The following is a 24,220-nucleotide window of genomic DNA, read 5'->3' as shown; positions in this document are numbered from 1 at the left end:
GGTGGATACATCAGCTGTAGGCATTAACCCTTTTGGAAAAAGAATATTCTATCAAAGATTTAAATCATTTGGAAATTTACAATAAGCTCTAAAGAAGTTCTTGGACATGGCCAATCTTTACGTCACAGTAAGCAGATTACAAAGTGAGCACCTTGAAAGAACCTCAAGTAATCAGCTGTAAACTGTGGGGAAACCTTGCACTAAGTGTTCAATTTCCCTGCCGTGCCTCCACAGGGTAAAGTATTGCACAATGCACATGCAAATTAGTTGGCTGTCCTTGTATTATAAGAAAAGATGGCTTTGTAACCCCTCTCCATTCTGACCAAGAAATTAGAATCCCAAACATAAAACCCATCTGTATTCATTCAGAATTCCCTAGTAGGGTATGGGAAAATAGTTTTCTGCATGTATATATGTGAAACTGCTGTACTATATTCCTTTTATTGTTTGATAGAAAACACTTAAACAACAAAAGATAATGGGTTTTCTAAACTGAACAACGCTTTTACATATTGCCACTGTATAGGCACTTCTCGCCATAGTTGAATGCCTATTCACACTATACATGTACAGTATATGATTAGAAAATACTATTCTGGTCTTCTTTCACAGCATTTCAATAGACATTAAATACAAATGCATTGTAGGTATCCTGTCCCTGACTAGCACTCTATGTAGTATACAAGTGTATGTACATACAGAAATACGAATAAAAATGATGCTTGCAAATGTTAAGAACTGTAGACACCATTGTAATTTATTTATTTCATCTCACCTCCGTCTCCTCAATACCAGACCCATCTCAGTATTTAAATTTCTTATAGTAGCAAAGGGATTTTTATTTCCTGGGTTTCCTTTATATAATTACTCCTGATATACCTAGTAGACACGATCGTCTGCTGATAAAAGAGACTAGAAAATGCACAGATATTGCTGGTTTAGCTGGGAGCACGAATAACTGTCCAAATGTTTTGCCTAAAGCCCAGAAGCAATTAGGAAACATCCTGACAACAAATCCAGACAGACTCATTACTCATGATTTACAAATACTTTCCTGAGGACTAAAAAACACGTTTCGGACGTGTGTTTGGAAGCCTGAGGGCATAACTGGGGCACGCAACATTTCTCTAAATTAAATGGTAAGTGGTTGGTTTTAGAACACACAGAGATATGCCGGAAATTTAATAGGTTCCACAGAGCACAGATTTGCACCCATTTTGGGCATTTTGTATATGATAACAATATTAATTATTCTCTTTTTGACAACCAGTATTACGTGTCACTGAAGGTTTCTGATAAGACCGCACGCTCTTCTCCCCAAGTCGAGGTGCTCCAATTTATGTCCAGGAATCTCCTGGCCTTGGGTTAGTTCCAATCATGAGCTCGATAATTACCTATGAACTCTGGACAGGGTTGTAAGACAAAATTTAGCAAGAGAAGTAGTTCACCCTGCCAAAGGTACAGCATAAGGTGATGTATGACTCTGAATTGAAATCAGTGTTGACTTCGCTCAAGCTAAATTTAATATATACTTAACATATTTTGGGCTGTATTTATATTTTTAAGCCATAAAATATAATTTATTTGATTGCTGAGACTTATTGAACTAAATTGGTTTCCAGACGCTTTTCCAGCTGTTTAGGGCCCAAAAGGAGTTAGTTCTTTTGGAACTTTTTTCACGTTTTTGGGCCATTTTTGATTGCTGTGCAGATTTCATAATAGCATTTACTGTAAAACAAAATGCAACAAAAGCTTGAAAAAAAGATGAAAACATGGCTACAATTTCCAACAATTTTTTTTTTTTTTTTTGTGGTTGAATGTATGGGTCAATAACTGAGGGGGGGTGTATTAAACCTGTGTCTCACATGTCAGTGTTAATTAACCCCCTGAGGTTTGGACCTGACTGTCAATGAAGCAGGAACAGGGATGAGAGGGGCTCTGAGTAGGACCTCAAGCACCCACTGTTGTGCACATTATTCACACATTGTTTGTACCAGAGAGTAAAGGGATTGTTCTTTGGTTTGGAAGCACAAATTGCTATATGACAGGTACCATGTGCCTCCTAACAGCTATCTAACAGTGACAGCAGTTTGGAAGGTTCGCAAGGTTTGGAAGATAAAGCAATACCAAATTAAAGTTGTGATTACAGTAATCACGTACAACTTTTTCTGCAATAAAATGTTTTTCATTGAGGTCAATGGAAAACTGTCAGTCAGTGCACACATGGTATTGAATAATAACCGTAATTGATTACGGCTGTAAAAATATTGAACATGCTTATTATTTACAACCTGCTTTTACAACCAACACCGTTTTCTTTTTTTCACCTGCTCACATGTTGTTTAATTTACACTTAAATTTACTGCCGTATTTTGGCATTATTTTACTGTGTGTGAACATAGCCTAATACTGCAAGTCCATCCAGTTCAGCCTAGTGTCCTGCAATGTTGATCCAGAGGAAGATATTTAAAACAGCTTGTACTTCAACCAAAATCCTATCCAATAACATTTTGTTAATTCAACCATATTTATTCACCCCATGCACAACTTTAAAGCCTTTCTTTGGAGGTAACTAAATTCATATGCAACATATTTATATTATTTACCACCTGACCCTTGTGGTCGCTATCGCCAACGCCCACTTTCCAAGCATTTGTGATGGCCAGGCACCTTCTTGCTACTTCATATCATGGGCAGTGCTGAACAGTATAACTACTGGTGACCCCAGCTATTGTTTCTATTATGTGTAGAAAGCGTGGTCACGATACAAGAAGTCATTGACAGCTGGGGAGAAGGAGGCCAGGACAACATGCAGAAGGGAGGATATGAGTGGAAAACGCACAACAACATGTTGCAAGGTATTTTATTGTTATCAGATTAAAGAGGGGCAGTAGCTTGTAAAGCAGAAAAGCATTTTGGCTCCAGATATGTTACATTTTGTCTACAACTTTACATTTTTAACTCTTTCTATCAACACCACGATTTCAGGAAAAATGATTTCAGTTATTGTCTATATATGTATATATATATATATATATATATATATATATATATATATATATATGGGTTTTGGCTGGGGTGTTTGTGTGCTAAAGATACTGTATTTTCTCATTCTCACATTTAGTCGCCAGTGAGATGCAGCTGCAGTTTCTTTTTATGTCTTTGAAACTGGATGCTGTGAATAGAGGGGGGTCAGAAGTGGGGAAATGTCTGACACAACACACAGTACTGCACTAATATCACACCAGTACTGTCAGCAAGCACAGAGACAGAAAACATCCAATTTTGACAAGTTAACAGATGAATGAAACAGACATAAAACACTGGTTACACATCCTCACTGGCTACACTACATCTAATGTACATCTACAGCATGCTATGATAAAACACAGTTATAAGCAATAGCATACAATATTCACTCTCACATCTTTAATGTCAAAGTAAGGAGATGTATTTTTGGACTGTGTGTAGTCCATATGTTTCCTGCCAAAAACAGAAAAAAATGCAATGTGATAAGAGCAGTAAATCCCATTAGAGAAGAGCATAGTATGTATACAGTATGGGGCGCTGCAGATCCGGTAGGTGTGAAGGCACCCTAACAGTGTATATACAGTGTATACAGTAAGGGGCCTACCTGCCGGTAGGTGGTGTTGGGGAATGTATACAGTAAGGGGGTGTTAGGAAATGTATACAGCATGGGGGTTACCTAGAGGGGGTGAATACAGCATACCTGCAGGGGGAGTGCATACAGAATAGGGGCTACCTGCAGGGAGGAGTGTATACAGCATGGGGCTACCTGCAGGGGGGAGTGTGTACAGCATGGGGTCTACCTGAAGGGGGAGTGTATATAGTATATATAGTATAGGGGCTATCTGCAAGGGGGGCAGTGTATACAGTATGGGGGATACCTGCAGGAGGGAGTGTATACAGTATGGGGGCTACCTGCAGGGGTGCAGTGTATACAGTATGGGGGCTACCTGCAAGAAGGGGGGAGTGTATACAGTATGGGGGCTACCTGCAAGGGGGGAGTGTATACAGTATGGGGGCAACCTGCAAGGGGGGTGCCTATAGAGTATGGGGGCTACCTGCAAGTGGGGGAAGTGTATAGAGTATGGGGGCTACCTGCAGGGGTGTATACAGTATGGGGGGGCTACCTGTGAAGTGGAGTGTATATAGTGTGGGGGCAACCTGCAAGAAGGAGGGCAGTGTATAGAGTATGAGGGCTACCTACAGAGGGGGTGTGGAGTGTATACAGTATAGGGACTACCTGCAAGGGGTGGTGTATAGAGTATGGGGGGCTACCTGCAAGGGGGAGTGTATACAGTATGGGGGCAACCTGAAAGGGGGGTGCGTATAGAGTATGGGGGCTACCTGCAAGTGGGGGAAGTGTATAGAGTATGGGGGCTACCCGCAGGAGTGGGGGTGTATACAGTATAGGAGTACATGCAAGGGGGGGAGTGTATACAGTATTAGAAACTTTGAAACCTCTTCTGTGTTGTCCTCACCAAGGATGAACGGTAGTGCCTAAGAGGGCCAGATTATGATGAAGTAGGATTGTGTATGCACTTTTTATAAACTGCAGGTTTTCTGCGCATACACAAACACTGTCAATGTTGTATATAACCAGGCTCAGCATAACACTACCAATGTTGTACATAACCAGGCTGTATATAACACTGCTAATGTTGTATATGACCAGGCTGTATATAACGCTGCCAATGTTGTATATAACCAGGCTCAGTATAATACTGTTAATGTTGTATACCAGGCTGTATACTGTATAACACTGCCAATGTTGCATATAACCAGGCTTTATATAACCCTGAAAATGGTGTATATAACCAGACTCTGTATATAAAACTGCCAGTGTTGTATATAACTACTGTAGGTTCTGTATACAGTCTGATCACATGATGACATCTCGGTTTTTTAGGTATTTAGGATGTTTAAAGTTTTTAGTTTATTTCTAACTTACAATTTACATAAACATTGCAGAACTGTCGGGGTATATAGCGTATAAAGAGATATATAGGGCTCCTGGCATTTCCCCTTAAACAAAAAAACAGGGGCATAGATTTGCCCCCTGGCCGACCTTGGAAAAAATCTAATTAACACACTGACACTTTATACCCAGGTACATTTTTCTAGTTTTCTAAAAAAATATCTTCTTTTTTTTTTAACAGAAACTTTTTTGTGGCCCCCAGACAGCTCAAATCTAACCTGAACCGTTTTCTTCCTTAACATCTTTTGTTGGGGAAGAGAAGGACTGGACATGTTAGATTTTAACCTTCTGATCCCTTTGTTCTTGAGGAGATATTTTACTACCAGGATTCTGGGAACAGCTTCTTTCTCCATTTTTCTCTATTGTCTTAAATAAGGAAAGATAGTTTTGTGTTGATTAAACATATCGACGTTACCTATCTTATAATAATAAAAATAATGGTCCCTGTCCCCCCCCACCCCCACCCCCCACAAACACAGAGAGAACATACTAAATCTTTGCAGATGCTACCCTTGGTGGTATTTGAACCCAGGACTCCAGTACTGCAAGGCTATAGCACTAACCACTGAGCAACCATGGCTAGCTTTAAAGCAGTGGTCTAAAGCTTTTGATCCTCAGCTGTGATTAAACTACAATACCAAACCTCTACCTGTCTAGGCATGCTGGAAATTTTAGTCTCACCACAGCTGGACGTTGACCTCTCTTGCTATGAATGGATTTAAGGCCAGTTCACATGGAGCAAAAGCCTCAGTGTGTCTGTATGGAAGGGCTCTCGCGCCTCTATTTCCGTTGTACTCTGATCAAAGAATTGACAAGTCAATTCTTTGAGCAGAGAGCGATGGAAGTGGAGATGCGGGAGCCCTTCCATACAGACACTGTGGGACACTGATGCAGACAGGATTCCACGGCGGAGAGCTTTTGCGCCGCTTTTGCTCCGTGTGAACTGGCCTAACAAGAGGCAGTGAACAGCATTATTATTACTAGTAGCTTAGTGAATGCTCTCTTTTTTGTTATTGTGTTATCACCCACCCCTACCTTCTGTGTTTTTTTCTGGTCTGTCTCTTAATTCAGATGCACTAAGCCTAACAACAGGCATGGAACACCAGAATGCAGGAAGATGAGACTAGACAAAACGTTTGAGCTGTTTTTGAGTTACAAATATTTTGACAGATGATATAAAGGCCTTGTGATAGCATGGCTTCTTTACAGTGGCATAATCTTTGTATTTCAACAAAGAAATAAAGGGAGTTTATACATGTATGAAGACATTGTGCTATTTAAGTGATTAAGGATGAATTGCATGCGTTAGCTTCTTCCTTCCATGAGCAAGTATTCTAATGAAAGGGTGAGCTCTAATAGGCAAAGTGTAAATCACATCTAGGTCCTTACATTTTCAGTTTGCTGCCTTTCCAATGTGTTGTCAAACAGCTGTTAACAGGTTACGCTATGGCGAAGTATGAGAGGCGTTCTGTAACGTGAGCTAGCCAGCTGTAAAAATGGGAACTGAAGTCAGATAATTAGAGGAAAAGACATGTACTTAATGTACATTTTCTTCTAGTATATATGTCATTCTCTCCTGGCTTTAGGAAGCCGGCCTTTAAATGTGCTCTGAGCCTAGATTTCTTTCTTGATTGAACACAAGTCGCTCTTATTATCTAGCTCTGCATTTTACTGCAGCCATTTGGGCCCTTTTAAATCCCTTTGCTGCCACAGAAGTAGAAAGGCCATCCTGTTGTGAAGCCATGTGACAAAGTAGGGGCTCGGGCAATCAGCATTAATTATGGGCTAACTTGTGGTAAAATGACAGGTCTGAGCTAAAATATTACAAAGATGCTGTACGCTGGAATTCTTTCTATTGAATCAGCCATCCAGGGTCAAGTGGAATAAAGAAGCTCTCCGCCACTCCCTTTCCTGAAATGAAAAGGCTGCATTAGTCTGTGAGACGGCAATCACTGGATGTGTTTTTGTTTCAAAAACTAAATGCAGTATCGGTTCCAAGTCACGTGGCCCTGCCAATAGCTCCTACGGGGATTGGAGGAAGTCTGTTCTCAAGCCCATAAAATTAAAGCAATTTCAGTGCAACTAATTGTACATCGATAAATCAAAGCCTGTAAGCCTGTCTGTATAACTGGAGCATTTTGTGTTTTATGGCCGTGCTCTACTAGGTATATATCCTATACCAGACACAGCCATCTTACTGCAAAGACAAAAACAGACGCTCTAAAGTGATATTTGAGAAGATTTCTTTTGCACAATCTGATAAAATAATATACCATATAAAGGTGTCACATTTTGGAGCAGTTACTCCAAAAAAAGGGTTTTATACTTTGGGCTCTAATTAAATTACTTCTTTATATGGATCCATATCTTATGTAGTTTTTGGCTCAATTAAGAACAAATCTGGAGGGCACAGCATTGTCCTCATTCATGCCGAATATAAGTATCAGTGTTTAATAATGAAAAGGCTCCAATTTCTTCTAGAGGTCAGATCCTAAAAGGATGATAGTCTATATGACTCCAAAACTTATATAGTCTACAACCCATTAGACAAAGGACTATATAAAATCTTAAAATTCATCTGTCACTTGTTTTACCACATGAGATAGTCAACACAGCAACCTAGCCCAAGGGTACATGATGTACCTTTATAAGCACTGTGTTTGTTTGTTTGTTTTTTACAAATGTCTTTTCATGGTGCCTGAAGTGTCAAGGAGGCAGGGCCCAGGGTCTCAAGTGCCCTTAGGCTGCACCACCTCTCTGCTGTGACATTAATGCATATGCAGTGCGTAATGCGGCTCACCCATAGTGAGTCTTTGAGGCTAAATCATAACCCGACAGCGTCACACATATACAAATACACATTAACGGCACAAGTGAGGGAATTACACACAGCTTTGCCCTAAAAGCCAGACAATCAGAGAAGGAGCACACATGATGTCGCAGCAGAGGGGTGGTGCGACTTGGGGTATATATATATATATATATACAGCGACTGATATATATATATTGTGATATATATACATATATATATATAGCGACTGATACACACACACAGACATTTACAGTGGTACCTTGGTTTAAGAGCATTTTGCAAGAAGCTCACAGTTTTTCAAAATTGTAACTTGGTTTAAAAGCATTGTTTTGGTTTAAGAGCTCCCTGTACTGGGTGGGAGGAGGAGTGGGGGAGGGGCATTGTCTACATAGCAGGGTCTACAGCACTGTACTCTGACCCAGGAAGTCTCCCTTACCTTCGAAATCATGGCAGATCCACTTCAGGCTAAGGCTTGCATCAGGAGATAGGACTGTGGAGGTAATCTATCCATAGCTGTAACCGCTCTCTCCCATTCAGGGAGTGCTGCTATACTGTGCCCACATCTACCCTGCTCATTCATGCTACCCTAAGTCTCTGTCAGCCCTTGGGTCATACACTACATAGCAATCAAACTTAAAGAAGCAGTTCACTTTTTTTTCACCCCCCCGGGTAGCCGCTGTCATGTATACTTACAGAAGATGATCGGTGTCCCGTTCCCGTCGGTCAGTTCCCGTCCCGCGGTGCCGTTCAAATCGGGCGCGCTCACGTCCGCCAGCGCTGTGACTCCTCTTCTCTCCCTTGTCATTTGAACGCCGGAAGTCACGCGCTTCCATAGCGAATGCATGGAAGCGAGTGACTTCCGGCGTATAATCACTGGTGAGAGAAGAGGACTCGCAGCAGCCGGCGGACGTGAGCGCGCCCGATTTGAACGGCACCGCGGGACGGGAACTGACCAACGGAAACGGGACACCGATCATCCTCTGTAGGTATACATGACAGCGGCTACCCGGGGGGGCGAAAAAAAAAACAGTTAACTGCTTCTTTAATGTCATACTTTGTGCAGCAGTAGTGTAGTATGGGTTGGCAGCACCTGAGGAAAAGCAAAGTATTGTGCCCCCCCCCTCCCATGACGCTGTAGTTAACCCCTATTGGAGCCCTAGGGGCTGTAGTTAACTCCACCTGAGGTACCTTGGCAGCTGTAGTTAGCACCCCAGTGATACCTTTGGTGGTTGTAGTTACCCACTTTCCCAGTGATATATCATGGAAAGACCACTTCTGTGGTTGGGCAAATTCTCAATTGGTACACATGCCTGCACAATCAAAGCCTATGGGAATGCCAGTAAAGGTTTATTTAGTCTGAAACTATATTGGTATAATGCGGTAACCCAGGAGAGGCCGTACCGCTGAGGCACTTGTCATGGTACAGGTGAAAAACGTCTTACTGGTTACTGCAGTAGCTATATTGAATTTTGAAAGACATTTTCTAGTATTAGAAAAACATGGCACCTTCCATCCAGAAACGGTGCCACATAGGTCACAGCAAATTTCTTTCAATTAATGAAGTATGAATGTGCTGTCCCTGAGTTCTCAGACTATAAAATAGATATCTACGAATCCTACCTTCTCCATTCTGTCCACTTTCTTCACCTCAACAAAGAAAACATTTCATCTAATCTCAGACCAAAGTTCTTGTTATGTCATAGAAGGCAGGTAGATTAGCTTTTATCCAGCATTTCCTTTCAATGCAAGGTTAAAAGACATTAACCTGGAATGCTGCAATATAATAAATTATACTGCCTGAAGAAGTGGCTGGATGGCTCTTTATGTCCCTCTAGAGTAGCAATCCTTCCTGTCACTGTTTTTACCCTTGTGTTCATGCATTCTCTGCCTGGAGAATAACTGGAGAGATGAGTTGCAGCAAATACAAATACTACTGTCTTTAATGCTTAGTATGGGTTGTGCTGAACTGGGAATAATCTATAGTAAATCTTAAAATTAAAGATATTGGAAGATATTTCCACGTAGATCTTGTAATAAAATGTGCCAAAACATTGTGTATTTCTAACACTAGGGGGGAGATTTATCAAAGGGTGTAAAATTTAGACTGGTGCAAACTGCCCACAGCAACCAATCACAGCTCCCTTTTCCTTTCACCAGAGCTGGAAGCTGAGCTGTGATTGGTTGCTGTGGCCAGTTTGCACCAGTCTAAATTTTATACCCTTTGATAAATCTTCCTCTGCATGTTATATCACACTTACGAAGCACAATTAACCTAGCTAATGTGTTTTAGTTGCACACTTTTCTACACTTTTTAAGTCTCCCCTGGAGCAATCATAAGCTATCTTTCAATTGTTTATATAATGCACTGTGATGCATTTGCATTACATTGATCTGTTAGATCCGAGTTCTACTGAAGCAGTCTGCCACAGAAAGACTATATCAGTAGATCAGTCACAGCAAGTGCCAAGCCAAAGGGCTCGACCTGCTGTGACAACTGGTTGGCATCCCGCAATTTTATCATGGGGGGGGTCACATCAGGCAACGGGACCATTAATGAAAAACTGTTTAAATGGAACCAATCAGCCCAATCTTTGCCTACCAGGTACTGGTGCCTCTCCCTGTTAATCATCCCCGCCAAGCATGCTGACAGGCAGAGAGTATTGACTAGACATGGGCTGCCCATCACCCAGATTACTGCCTACCGCACACAGAGAGATTAATCTTCATTTTCTCAGGCACAGGAGAATATGTCAGCACGTGGACCAAGTTGCTGACAGTATGCTACAGGTGTTATTACATCAGTTAGCAGGTTACCTGTGGCTATTCTGTTACTGGAGGGGGTGATGTACAATATTGATTTTCGAACTGTAACCAAGAATCAAAGAGGAGTCGTGGTGAATTGTTTGTGCTGCGCTCTGGCACGCCTCACCACTTCTTCTTCCCCCTTTGTCTCCATAAATATTCTGAACTGCCTTCCCGCATGATCATCTTTCTGGTCTGCGCGTGTGCCACTATTGTCACAGGTTGTGCACCTCCTGTGTTTGCCATCATTGTTGACATCAGCGGTGCATGCACAGACCAGGATGATGAAGTGGTCATGCGGGAGGATGGTTCAGAATATTCATGGAGAAGAAGGAGGCAGGAGTGGTAAGGCACCACGACTCCTTTTTGACTCTTGGTTACAGTTGGACAATCAATATTGTACAGCTCCCCCTCCACCAACAGAACAGCTACAGGAAACCTGCTAACTACTGTTTTACCACCTACAGCACACTGTAAGCAACTTGGGTCAGGTCCAGGTGCTGACAGATACCCTTTAAACAATGCATTGATCGCTATTGATCGTGGCATTTAAACATTTACGTGAGCAGCATTAGAGTAATTTTTAAGAATATTTTTTTTGCACAATCTGAGAAAACCATATATAAAGGTTTCACATTTTAGAACAGTTACTGCAAAGGAACTATTAGGGAACTATTAGGGTTTTATACTTTGGGCTCTAATTGAATTATTTCTTTATATGGATCCACATCTTATGTAGTTTTGGATCAATTAAGAGCAAATCTGAAGGGGAAAGCATTGTCCTCATTTAAATTCCATGCCGAATATAAGTATCAGTGCTTTATTATTAAAAAAAAAAAAAAATCTGAGTTACACCAATTTCTTTTGACTCCAAAACTTATATATCCTGGAACCCATTAAAGCCTATAGACAATGGACTATATAAAATCTTAAAATGCATCCGTCGTTTTAAAGGAGAAATCCAGCGCATTATTAAAGCCGGCAGCAGGCAGGGGCAGGAAGGAAATTGATTACAAGTACTAACTTACCTCTCCTCGTGCCCACGGTAAGTGACAGGACGAACCACGGGACCCCCACTGGGCTCCGGGATTTCTGGAGCTGACACATCACGACCCAGCTGATGGACTGGCCGCTGAGCCAGTAAGTTACTGGGGCAGGAAACTACGGCCGTTGTATTCAGTGGCAAACTATGGCCACTGTATTACACATTCCTGCAGCTAATACTGGTGTATAAGCTGCAGGAACATTCTCTTTTTCCCATGTGGATTGCGGGCACCTTTGGGTATGTCCACAATCCAATTAAAAATTGAACACAATGTAAAGCACAGCCGGCAGCTATACTTTACATTGTCTGCACAATTATTTTCTATGGCCACTGTTCACCGAAAAGCGGCCATAGAAAATAGACATGTTCATTATTTTCTAAAGATTAATACATTGTGTGAACATAGCTTTAAGGTCACTCTCACAGGGCAATATTTTGGTCAATATTTTTCATCATGGAAACACCACTTCTATGTTTTGGGCAAATTCTCAATTGGTTCATATGCGTGCACAATGCAAACCTATGAGAATGTTGTTAAATGTTTATTTAGTCTAAAAATATATAGGTATAGTGCAGTAACCCAGAGGAGCAAAGTGGTATTGAGCTGGCAAGATGTTGTTGTACCACTGAGGCACTTGTAACAGTGGTCAGGAGTGGTATGTGCCCACCCCCGGATGTACTGACACACACTCTTTAGGTAGAACAGTCTATAGGTGCAGGTGTAGTGTGAGGAACCGCAGAGTCCAGCAATTAACTTAACCAGTTTAAACTTTACCGTAGGAAACCTTCTTAAAGTCATAATACAGAATATAACAGTGTCTTTCAATAAAGGTGCAATATATACAGTAGATCACTAAAGCTGGGTACTTGTAATAATATTTTAGATATACTTGACTTGACTATACAATAGACTTGAAATACTTGAATAAATCACAGCTTCTCACTGGCGGAATACACTTTAGACAAATTATATCCTCTTGCTTCTGGATAAAAATAGTCTCTAAATGCTTGAAATTACTTGATTGTCTTTAGACTGATTTTACTTGAAGAAGTAGCAGTGGACTGATGGCAGGTCTGAGGTGAATGGGGCACTATCCAGATGTACCTACGGCCATGGGTGTAAACATCCGCCTAATATTGTCAGTGGGTACAGAGTGAAATGCGCTCAGTGTCTTAGGCCCCACCTAATGGGTAGAGCTAGCCATTGAAAAGCCCTCTAAGGAACCTAGCAAATTGCAGCAGAGTTTCAGCTTTAGTTGCACTTACCTAGCTACTCTGTTTTGTAGGACCTCCTGCTGACTTTTGCACTGTGAAGAGTAGAGAAAGATAGCCGCCCAGCATGGATAGGGCTCTCCTGTGGTCCTGTATTACCGCAGCCTCACTATTTTATGACTCGAGCCAGACATGACTAAAGTGAAGTTGCTTAGAAGAAATAAAGAATGGTCTTTTGCATAAAGATCCGAACAGGGGATCTTGGAAGCCCTGGGTAGCCCGGCCCAAACTCGTTCCACCTCCACTATATATACCTCTCAGAGGTTCAAGGATTGGGCAGGAATATTGTAGAAGGCACAGAGTCTTAGATAGGTTAGAGAATAGAGAAGGGCATAGAGTGGGGCACCCAGCTCAAGCATTGGTCACATAAAACAGTGGCATACAGTGGCTTACATAAGAGAACAAACACGTTCTCAGTTTACCCTGTCTTCACAATCTTAATCCCAGAGCATAGAAACAACAGTATTAACCTACAGTTTTGCTGAATATAACAGTGGTACACCCACTCCAGGACACTGCAATGGTACAGGTGAAAAATGTGATATGAACAAAGTTACTGCAGTAGCCATATTGAATTTTAAAAGAAATTTTCAAGTATTAGAAAAACATGGCGGCTTCTGTCCAGAAACAGTGCCACATACAGTAAGTCACAGCAAGTGTATTTTCAATAACAAATTCTGAATGTGCTGTCACTGAGTTCTCAGACTATAAAATAGATATCTACGAATCCTACCTTCTCCATTCTGTCCACTTTCTTCACCTCAACAATGAAAACATTTCATCTAATCTCAGACCAAAGTTCTTGTTATGTCATAGGAGGCAGGTAGATTAGCTTTTATCCAGCATTTCCTTTCAATGCAAGGTTAAAAGACAATAACCTGGAATGCTGCAATATAATAAATTATACTGCCTGAAGAAGTGGCTGGATGGCTCTTTATGTCCCTCTAGAGTAGCAATCCTTCCTGTCACTGTTTTTACCCTTGTGTTCATGCATTCTCTGCCTGGAGAATAACTGGAGAGATGAGTTGCAGCAAATACAAATACTACTGTCTTTAGTGCTTAGTATGGGTTGTGCTGAACTGGAAATAATCTATAGTAAATCTTAGAATTAAAGATATTGGAGAAACTCTCCACCTAGATCTTGTAATAAAATGTGCCAAAACATTGTGTATTTCTAGCAGTAGATGTTATATCACATTTTAGACACCTGGTTGGCACCCTGCAATTATATGATGGTGGTCCCATCGGCAAATGGACCACTAAGTAAAAACTGTTTAAACAATGCAATTGTTATTGATCATAGCATTTAATAAGTTATATGAACATCATTAGAGTGATTCCTAGATAACCAGGTATAATTAATGTAGACTTTCACCTGACCCATGCCATAAAAGTATGTCAGGAGTTGGGAAAGGGCTAAAGATGCACCAAATTCATTATACCGCAAGAGTCTTTTTTATGTGATGCATATTCAGACTGTCTAGTCTAAGCTTATGCTAAGTATCACAGTTTTAGTAAATATCTGCTTCATTATTATTTTAATGTTCATATACTGCCCATGAGTTGAGCCCCCCACCTCAAGCAGAGCTCCCATAGGACTTCAGGGGGGGGGACTATTTACCTCCAGCCCTGCAGCCCTGCACATCGCTGCACACTGCCCAGGGAAAACTGAACATTGTGACTTTTTCATATGTTTTTTTTTTCCTTCAGCAAATGTACAGTATGTGTTGGAGGACTCTATTTCACCTTCCACCCTAGGCAGCAGAAAGGCAGGGGACACCCCTGTGGCAGTGCATGCTGAATGTTATCTTTTCAAAAGTATCTGTACACCCATGAAGGCCTGGACAAACGCAGCGCAACCTGTCATTATGATATCTATATATTCTTTTATTTTACAGTATCACGTTGACCTTATTCCTGCAAGATCTGTAAATATCCATCATATCTATACTCACAAAAAGTCACAAAAGTCAGAAAACGCTAACCTCAATCCTATGCCCCAGGCCATGTTTACAGGGGTCCGAGAACACAGATCAGGACTGCTGTTTATAAGGTCTTCATGCTATAGAGTTGTTTTCATCCATATCCAGAAATGCACCATCCACAAGCCGAAGCAAGAACTTTGCCTCGGGCAACATCCGTCCCTGACTGCAACGGGGCACCATTTTGGCAGATATACTGTCTTTACTTTCACTTTCCTATTGCCGGTTTGTAGAAGGGGGGGAGCACCTTTTTACTTTCTGCATTAAAGATTAAACAGCCTACAAACACTCTTCAAAAAAGTAGTACCGCATTAGATGGCAGCATGTTGTAAGTATGTGGCAAGATGACTGTATTTATCAAAGTATCCTATGTCAAACCAGTACATAGGAAAATGCATGATCTGACGAGTAAGAGTCCGGTTATATCAACTATGATAGCAATGGCAGGGGAGACATAGACGAAAGGTAATCTGAGCGCTACTAATAAAACAGTTACACTAGCAAGCGCACTTTACTGAACAATATATAGATAATTTCATGGAAAGCGTGCTCAAAGGCCTGATTTTGAAATGCTATTAGGCAAATTCTACTCTATACAATACAATTCAGGAGGATTGAAGATGTTGTTTAATTGGAACTCATCTTGGGGTTTTAATTAGAATTGCAGATTTCTCTTTATTTCAGCCAGAGGGTCTTATATCGGTATGCATAAGTGGCGAATAGATATTGTTCAAGTTAATACTGTAAATGTTCTTCCTTTATTAACACCTGCTAAGCCTCAGCATGAGCATCTCACTTGTCCTACTGTCCAGTAATAGTCTGAAGAAAAAGCTAATTTACCACATCTAGGGCCATCAGCGGATCATAGCGATATCTATGACAGAATTGATGGGGGACATAAGTATTGACATCTAAACTTGTCATTACTGTAGAGCTTTACACAAACATTCTAGTTGTTTTAGTAGAATCAAATGACTTTATAGCTGGTGGCTGTGGCAAAATGAGTAATTGTTCCTATTATACCTAAACATTTCAAAGACTAATAAAGCTACAATATAATCAATACTATATATGTGCTGTAGTGAATAAAGAAAACACTTTAAGGTGTTACTGTCATTTAAATAAAAAAACATGTCAGAGTATAAAGTATAAAAAAAGCACTCCATAATGTAGCTGTGGGTATTATTATAACAAGAAAACTACTTGGTGGTGTATGCCAAACCCACTGAATAAGAGAAGAAGCATAAAGATAATGTCCTGAGTGTGGTCCAGTAGCCGCTCTAGTCATTCCTTTCTCATAGGAGATATAGAATCCAAATACCAAGCTCTATGAGACACTCACTACATGGATCAGACCGGACAGGATTAAGGACTCACCAGAAACAATGAGCAAACAGTGGCTATAAGTCAAAACCACAGAGATTATAAAAATACTGCAACACCTCTTTAGGTCATTCTAGCACCTTCTTCAGGCATCTAGGACCTAGAAACATGTATTTTTAATAAACCCTTATACCTACTATCATTTTACTTTTATCTATTGTTTGTTCTGTGTGGTTTCTGGTAAGTGGCTTGTAATTCCATGTGGTGGAGCTTGGCATGTAGAAAAGTTTTGACTGGTCAGGGTCTGGATGCTGAGACCCCCATGAATTGCTCGAATGAGCCAAGAGAAGTGTTTCGCAAAGAAGTTGTTTTCCCATCTCTTTCTTTATTGCAGGAGATTGGCTGCCTAGGCTTCCTATAGAATCTGTCTCCTTCATTGTTACAATCAGTGGGGATCCCAAAGGTTGGACCTACCAATCATAAAATATATTCCTAACATATCATCACTTTACGGCATGGAAATACCTCTTTACATGACATATTATTATTATACAGTGTAAGGCTATGTTCACACTACGTATGAGACCGGCCGTTCCGTGACTCCGGATGGGTCACGGAACAGCCGGTCTCAGACTGGATCATCACGACCGTTACTTAAGTACCGGCTGGATGATCTTTCCTCCGTGGAGCTCTGATGCGGGCGCATCACCGCGCGTCCGCATCAGAGCTTCCCATAGCACAGAGTGAAGCAAGCGGCCAGAGCCGCTCGCTTCACTGTGTGAACTGACAGGTCCTTCTGCGGGCGGAATTCATTGAATTCCGTCCGCAAATAATGGACCTGTCAGTTGTTTGCGGCGCCATACGGGAACCGTCCGGAGCGTATACGATGTGTGTACGCTCCGGCCGGGATCCCATAGCAAATAATGCTATGTTCCACCCCGCAAATCTACGAACTACGGCCGTAGATTTACGTAGTGTGAACATAGCCTTACTATTTATGACATTTGGGACATGTGTACTATTATTTTGGTCATATTTTAATTCACGGAAAGATACCTGGAATCCTTTAATCATACAAGAGACCAATCTGACTCATATAATTATCAAAGATTAAGAGGAGATGGAATGAGTGCACTTTATGTTTATGTTTTATGCATTGACGTCATAAAACAAGCTTAAAAAGAACAGGTTGTTTATTATTATTTTCTGACCTGGATTGACTACTCTGTGGAGCTCTGGGCTTTAACTCACAACAGTGTTCACTTCTACAGCGGCAAAGGTTTTTCATACGGTTCATAAATGCCAGGGCAATAAAGCATGCATTGTCAGAAAAGTCCATGTATCCCTATGAAAGGTACATAGGATCTATTGAAATGTCCAAACCTGGACCATTACTAAATACATTCACCAGCCTGTAACTGTGTAAGGGATTTGCATATTTTATCATCATTTCAGTTTCAGTATAAAGAGAAAATTGGGCTTAGTAGGATCCCTGAACCTCTTAGTGCTGAGTGGCTCTTGCCTATGTTGTCTTATCCATTAGGCAATTCAAAGCACAATTCTGGGGTAATCTGGGTTAAGAGGGACCCTAAATAATGTACTGAATAAAGTAGGCATATCAGCTTCGTCATAAAAAAATAAAATTGTACAATTCTGTAGAAGCACAACGAAAGACAATAAACATTCAACGATGAAAGAAATACTTTTTAAATAAATTGCTTAGTTAGTTTTTAAACTTTGGCTTCATCCAATGAACAAATGCCCACCCTTGGCCCAGGGAACAGTCATAAACTTTCACTTACTTCCTGCAAGTTATAACTTTTCGGGAAACCTTTCACTCATTTCCAGCATCAGTGTTTTCACGCTGAACTTAACTCTAACTTATTAACCACTATACGTTTTCATTAAGGTGCTATTTTCTGGTCCAAATATCTCATCGAGTTAGGTCCCGAAAGCCCCTAATATAGCATTTTGGCCCCATCAAGGACCGAATGACAGAATAGCTCTGAAAGCTTTACTGCGCTGACCGGTACACACAAAATTACACTTGTTCAAATATCTTGACTGCACATTAAGCTCCATACAGTTCCTAGTTATTGAGGTCCTCTGAGCCTCGTACAAAAATAATATTGAACTGAGGAAACATATTTTCATTCCTTCTTTTATTGTGCACAGTCTTCTACACCATGATAATACTTTTCGATTTACTGGGATTCCGCTACATGATAAGTATTGTTAATATTGACTTTCTGTTTCTTTCTTTATTGGGAATTCTAAGTGGTCATTTGTAGGAAGCATTTCTAGACAAACAACAATACAAAACAACACTGTGATAAAATAAAGATTTTTTTAGGTTATATTTAAACCTATTTGGAAGCTTTCTTATTTTTTCACACCTCTAAAGAAGATTTCCATCCAAATTTTACTCAAGGTAGGAAAGAAAAACTTGATGGTCTGGTTTTATGTACTTTTCCAATTATCTGATGTCAGCCCTCTACTAATCCAGTGTCATCTGAGACACTGTAATTGCCAGGGATACTCTGTAACTGGCTACAGCTCAGAAAACTTCAGATCCTTAGCAACTAGTCTGGCTGGATTCAGACAGTCATAATATGTGTCTGTATGAGAGTCTAATGATTAGATCCTGAAATAGGAAACGAGTCCATCACATGGCAAAGTTCTTCCTGATACAGCTTTCCCATTTACAAAGGGATTAAAGGAGTTATCCAGCGCTACAAAAACATGGCCACTTTTCCCCCTACTGTTGTCTCCAGTTCAGGTGCAGTTTGCAATTAAGCTCTATTTACTTTAGTGGAACTGAGTTTCAAAACCCCACCCAAACTGGAGACAACAGTAGGGGGAAAGTGGCCATGTTTTTTCAGCGCTGGATAACTCCTTTAAATGTTTGTGATCTAAATCTATATCTTCCACATATAGCTGCATTATACGTCTTAGATAAGGGTATCCCCTATCCACAGCATGGTAGAGAGGGGCCAACAGCTGTTAACCAGCCGATCCTGAAAAGAGACAAAAGTCTCCCCAAGGGCAGCATACATGCGTGTCCAGAATTAAATTATTCTTTATGGGGCATCCAAACATTGCCACTAGTCTCACTAACCAGATCCCCAGCAATCTGCTAGTTATGCCCTAACTTTCTGAAATAAGAAGTCTGCTTTAGGGTACGTTCACACTTACCGGATCCGCAGCGTATTTTCTGCTGCAGATCCGCAGCGGATCCGCAGCAGTTAATATTTAAATAACTGAACACAGCATCAAATCTGCACCCTCAAATCTGCTGCAGATCTGCTGCAGATCTGCTGCGGATCCTGTAGGTGTGAACGCACCCTAAAGCTAGTTATACTCACAAGAAAGCTGTTGGCCAGACTTTAGCTGCCAGCAATCTCTCCAATTCAAACCCCTCCCCTATATACATGCACACTCTGCTTGGTCAAACATGTATGAGCTCTAAACAGGGAAAGGGAAGAAAGCTGTTACCTCTGGCATATTTCTATGTTACATGAAGAAAAGGATCAGTCAGTTGAAATCCAACATGCCTGATTCCATCTCTCAACATTTTACATCAGAAGTAGCAGAGAGGCCATCGTATACATTAGGTTTTAAGCCAGTCCTGCCAGGATCAGCAGGTTTGGCCATCTCTTATCTACTGTGTATGGCCAGCATTATGTTCAAGGTCCATTAGATTCAGGACTAAAGGTTGGGAAGGAGCAATGAGTCTTTATTCTCTGTATTATACTCAATCAGGTTTATGTAAAAAACAATTTTGAATAAAAATCTCAACCTTCAAGACCTGGGCCTATAGGCAATTACTGAATTACATTTTACTGTATGTAAGACTAAATGCATACAACAGCCGCACAATGGTTGTAATGAAATTCAATAAGCCCAGTAATGTGTTTATCATGTGATTTCTCTCCATTCATTGGCGATTGGTGCTTTGCCTATTATGAAAATGACACATCTAGTTAGCATTCATTATCGCTAATAGCATGTTCCTATCACAGATCTGGCCAGTCAGTAGAAATTAGAAATAATTAAAGAGAATTTTGCTTCTTGCTGATTCCTTCAATAAATATTGCACAGAATTTTTTTTCCCATTGTAAAAATTTCTTCTGTTAAAAAAAAAAATGGAAGATCATTTCAGTTTCATTTAAATTAAGATTATATCTTCTACATTTATAGTTCATAACATCACATAGTGTGGGTCATACACTTGAAGCATATATAATTTTACTGCTGCCTGCATCCTTCTAAATTAATATATTGGAATAGAATAAAAATATAGCAATGCTAGCTATGCCAATACCTAATAAATTCTGTATGTAAAACCTAACATATATGTATGTATTTTATATGAACAAACAAGGAGAATATGCTATCACAAACTACTTACTGGAACGGGTTGGCAAAATAGCAAACCCAGAAATAAGAAATATTCTTTTCTTATTATATAGAATTCCGGTATCTCAATACAATTAAATTATGGGCACTTTATGTGCCACCTGCTATGCTTCTTAGGGGACCATGTTACAGCAATACCCTCTTTTAGATAGTAAAGAAAAATCTTTGTATGCATTAGTATTTATTCATAGAGACACAGTGATACAGTACACCCAAATTTACCCAAGGTGCCATTGTGTAGCTTTCCAAAATGGTCTTGGCAAAATTGGTAAAAATCTGCCACTGTGTTACTCAGAAAGCATATTAAAGGGACATTCACATCTAAGCATGTTATCATGGAGGGTCTAACCACTGACAACCCCACTGATGTGTAGAACGGAGGTGAAATGTCCCCAAAAATAAAAATGCACTGTGTGCTCAATTTTTTGTCTATGGAGCGTCTGAACATTGCCAAGCTCAATGCTTGAAAGTGTTCAGACGCCCCATAAAGAAAGAATGGAGCACTGGCTCTCTATTAGGTCCAGGGTGCAATTTCCTTCTCCTTCAATTTATGCTGTGGGAGTCCCAGTGGTCAGACTCTTCACCAATCAGAATGTCATGTTCTATCCTGTGGATAGGGGATAATTTGCCGAGACCTTTATGTCTCCAAAGAGAGACCCTGAAAACATTGATTCTAAAAAAAAAAAGGCTAAATTCCTTCAATAATGAGAGATATTAAAATCATGGCTCACACCCCAGAGTGTAGCCTCTTTGCAGTGGGCTGTTTTCCCCAAAGAATAATGTTTGCTAAAAGTACAACACAACTCATTTCAGAATAATTGTGATGAAAATGGTTGTTATCAGTCCAGCCATCAATATGTTTCTGTGCAAAAGAGTTAAACCTGACTCATCTATAACATGGAGGCAAGGAAAGCAGGCGCCTAAATATTTGTGTCATTGTAATGAACATTATTGTAATACCTCTGCAAATGTACACTTGAAGTAGAAACTTGTGTGCATCAAAGCATACTTCCCTTTGCTTTGATAAGTCATCTCTTTAATCACAGATTTGCTCTAAAATCTGGATGGCATTCAAAATCGGCTTGCTTGGCTTCATCATCATATGACTTTTATGTGTGGCTTGTTAACAATCACCATATGTGCAACCACATTGCTTGTTAGACCAGTAGGTGGCAACTCACGCGGCCTTTTGTGCACATCTGGCAATCAACTAGTTAATTACTTATCATATGTCCTTAAGCATAACAATATGTCATGGCTTCTTCAACATTTTCTCAACCCATATTTTCATCTTCTGTAAACGGGCTTGTCTGAAGAAAACCAGTTGTAAAATACCCTGTTAGGGAAATCTTGCTTTGAATTCTTTGAAAGAAAGGAATCCCCTTTTATAAATCCATTATCAGAGTGGAGAGGGGCTTGCACAAAGCGTCTCTTGTCCTGATACACAAAGCCTGGCCATGCATTACATGATTTCAATGGACTCATGGATTCTATGATGAATATAAACATAAATCTCTAGCCATAAATCACATATAGTAAGCAAACACTGCCCCCTCCTCGGGAAGCTCCATTTCTGATATTATATTTGAAAATGAATGCCCACCTAGAATTCTAACATGTCACACCCTAGAACCTCCTGGCCCTCATTTCAAGTAATTGGCTTTAGCCATAAGCTCATATTTTAGCTATTGTTTCAGCTATTGTTAATTCACTTCCAACTCTGCAGGAATTAAAGATTTCAAAATCCTCCAAGGAACATGCCTGCATGCTTGTTTGGATTCTTCTTTGCCAAAATGCACCAATTTTTCATCAAAAAATTATTTAAAAAAAATGTACATAAGCTAATGTTGAACTATAGCTATCGTCTTTACCTTTATGTGCAGAGTGAAAGTAGCCATGCTATAGACGTAATAATTCAGTCACTGATATCCCTTTTTACAATCCCATTCATAAGCTGTAAAAATTTTCACAAATTGTCATCCTTTGTTTTGTCACACAACTGGCATACTATCCTGGAGAGTCCTAGTTTGCACTGTATTTTTCTTCTACTGAAGCAGCCTTCATGACCTGTAAAAGTGAGGGCAGCGGGTTTCAAGCCCCGTTTTTCTGCCTCCTGCTCATTGACCTCAGACTGCCGAGATGTCTTTAAGCGTTACTCCAGCATGCTCATCACAAGAACATTTTAAACCTCTCTTGGCCTGAAGTCGCCTCTCAGGTTCTCTAGATTCCATTACACGGTTGCACTGCTGGTGATCACATCCCTCAATGTCACCACAATGTTCTGCCGCTGTTTTTCTCTGCTGCTGTGGAGAGAACTGACCTGTGAGTGTTGATTGAACCAGAAGGAATGGGACAAAGTCTCTAGCTGACACAAGAAAAAGAACAAGAAATGATTTTGGGAACAGAGAGGCTAAAATTCATAAACAGAAGTCAACTGACGGGATAATAGATTTTACAAGGCAGCCAAATCTACTTTAACGTTTAACTGAGAAACATAATAGTGAGTTACTGGTATGTTGCTGCATAAATACTAGATATTCATGTTATAGTTGTTTAGCATATACAGCAGGTTTACACCATGGCTAGATAGATCATGTGCTGTGTAGTGTCTGGTGCTGGATGGTTATAAGACTTGACTGGTATAATACAACTTTCTAGTGTTTTCAAGTGAAAGTCAATACAAAAATCATAAAATTGTTGTAAAAGAATGAGCCTATGTGCAAGACAATTTTTAGCTAATTGTTATGCCATTTCCTGTTTTCTCTATCGACTAAAAAAACCTTTTTCCACACTACAACAAATGCTAATGTGCAGTTTGTAAATGTGTTAGTGTGCAATCATTATTTAGTATGGAAACAGCACAAAAAAATATCCAAATAAAATTCCAGAAATGGACATTTTAACTGTTTATCAGCAGGAAAAAAAGGCATTTTTAACCTTAAGGCAATACTTTTTTTTTTACTTTATTACCAGATGTTCAAAAGAACTCAGTAATCAAAAAATAGCAATTTTTGAGTCATGAAACAGTTGTTTTACAGCTCAACATTTTTTATGAAAATACTGCTTTCAAAATACCAAATATATGTATGAGGCCCTAAGACAATCTTCTGCCAGTTGAATTATACTATTATACAAAAACTATGCAGCATCAATTCCCCTGTAGAAGTAGCATTTGGGATCGTTTTGCCATTTTTTTTTATAATTTTCTCTAAAATGTAAAGATAGGTCCATAAAAAATTAAATCAAGGCCACTTTAAGACTACAGCATTTTAGTTAGTTTTTGCATCAGTATTTGTAAGCCAAAACCAGAAATGGAACACAAAATTTAATGAAATGAGTTATACCTCTTGTATTAGACGCTCTCCTGAATTCAGCTAATATATAGTGACCTGCAAAATAATGACCTAAATACTGCAATGTAAAGTGGCCTAAAGGCTTTATTCCACAAGAATCCCTCCCACACACAACCCCATTTAGGACAAAAGACATAGCGCTTATTTTTATTCCATTCTTTCTCATCCTTATTCCTCTTATTTTGCAATCATTGTAGAAGGAAACATAGC

The 24,220-nt window shown here is 40.0% G+C and overlaps 1 protein-coding gene across 5 annotated transcripts in view; it reads left to right on the top strand.

Moving 5' to 3' along the window:
- TENM3 (teneurin transmembrane protein 3) overlaps nucleotides 1-24,220 on the top strand; it is a 1,065,662-nt gene that overhangs the window by 510,859 nt on the left and 530,583 nt on the right. For 4 of the 5 annotated variants that reach the window (XM_069977777.1, XM_069977779.1, XM_069977774.1 and 1 more), the window contains one exon: nucleotides 2,751-2,858. The exons of the other annotated variant lie outside the window; for it this stretch is intronic. In XM_069977777.1, coding sequence (XP_069833878.1) covers nucleotides 2,751-2,858 — 108 coding nt within the window. The remainder of the gene's footprint in view (nucleotides 1-2,750; nucleotides 2,859-24,220) is intronic. 5 annotated transcript variants of the gene reach the window in all.

The sequence above is a fragment of the Dendropsophus ebraccatus genome, chromosome 7 (genome assembly GCF_027789765.1).
Source record: "Dendropsophus ebraccatus isolate aDenEbr1 chromosome 7, aDenEbr1.pat, whole genome shotgun sequence".
In the NCBI taxonomy this organism is placed as follows: Eukaryota; Metazoa; Chordata; class Amphibia; order Anura; family Hylidae; genus Dendropsophus; species Dendropsophus ebraccatus.
This window is presented reverse-complemented; position numbering and strand designations above follow the sequence as displayed.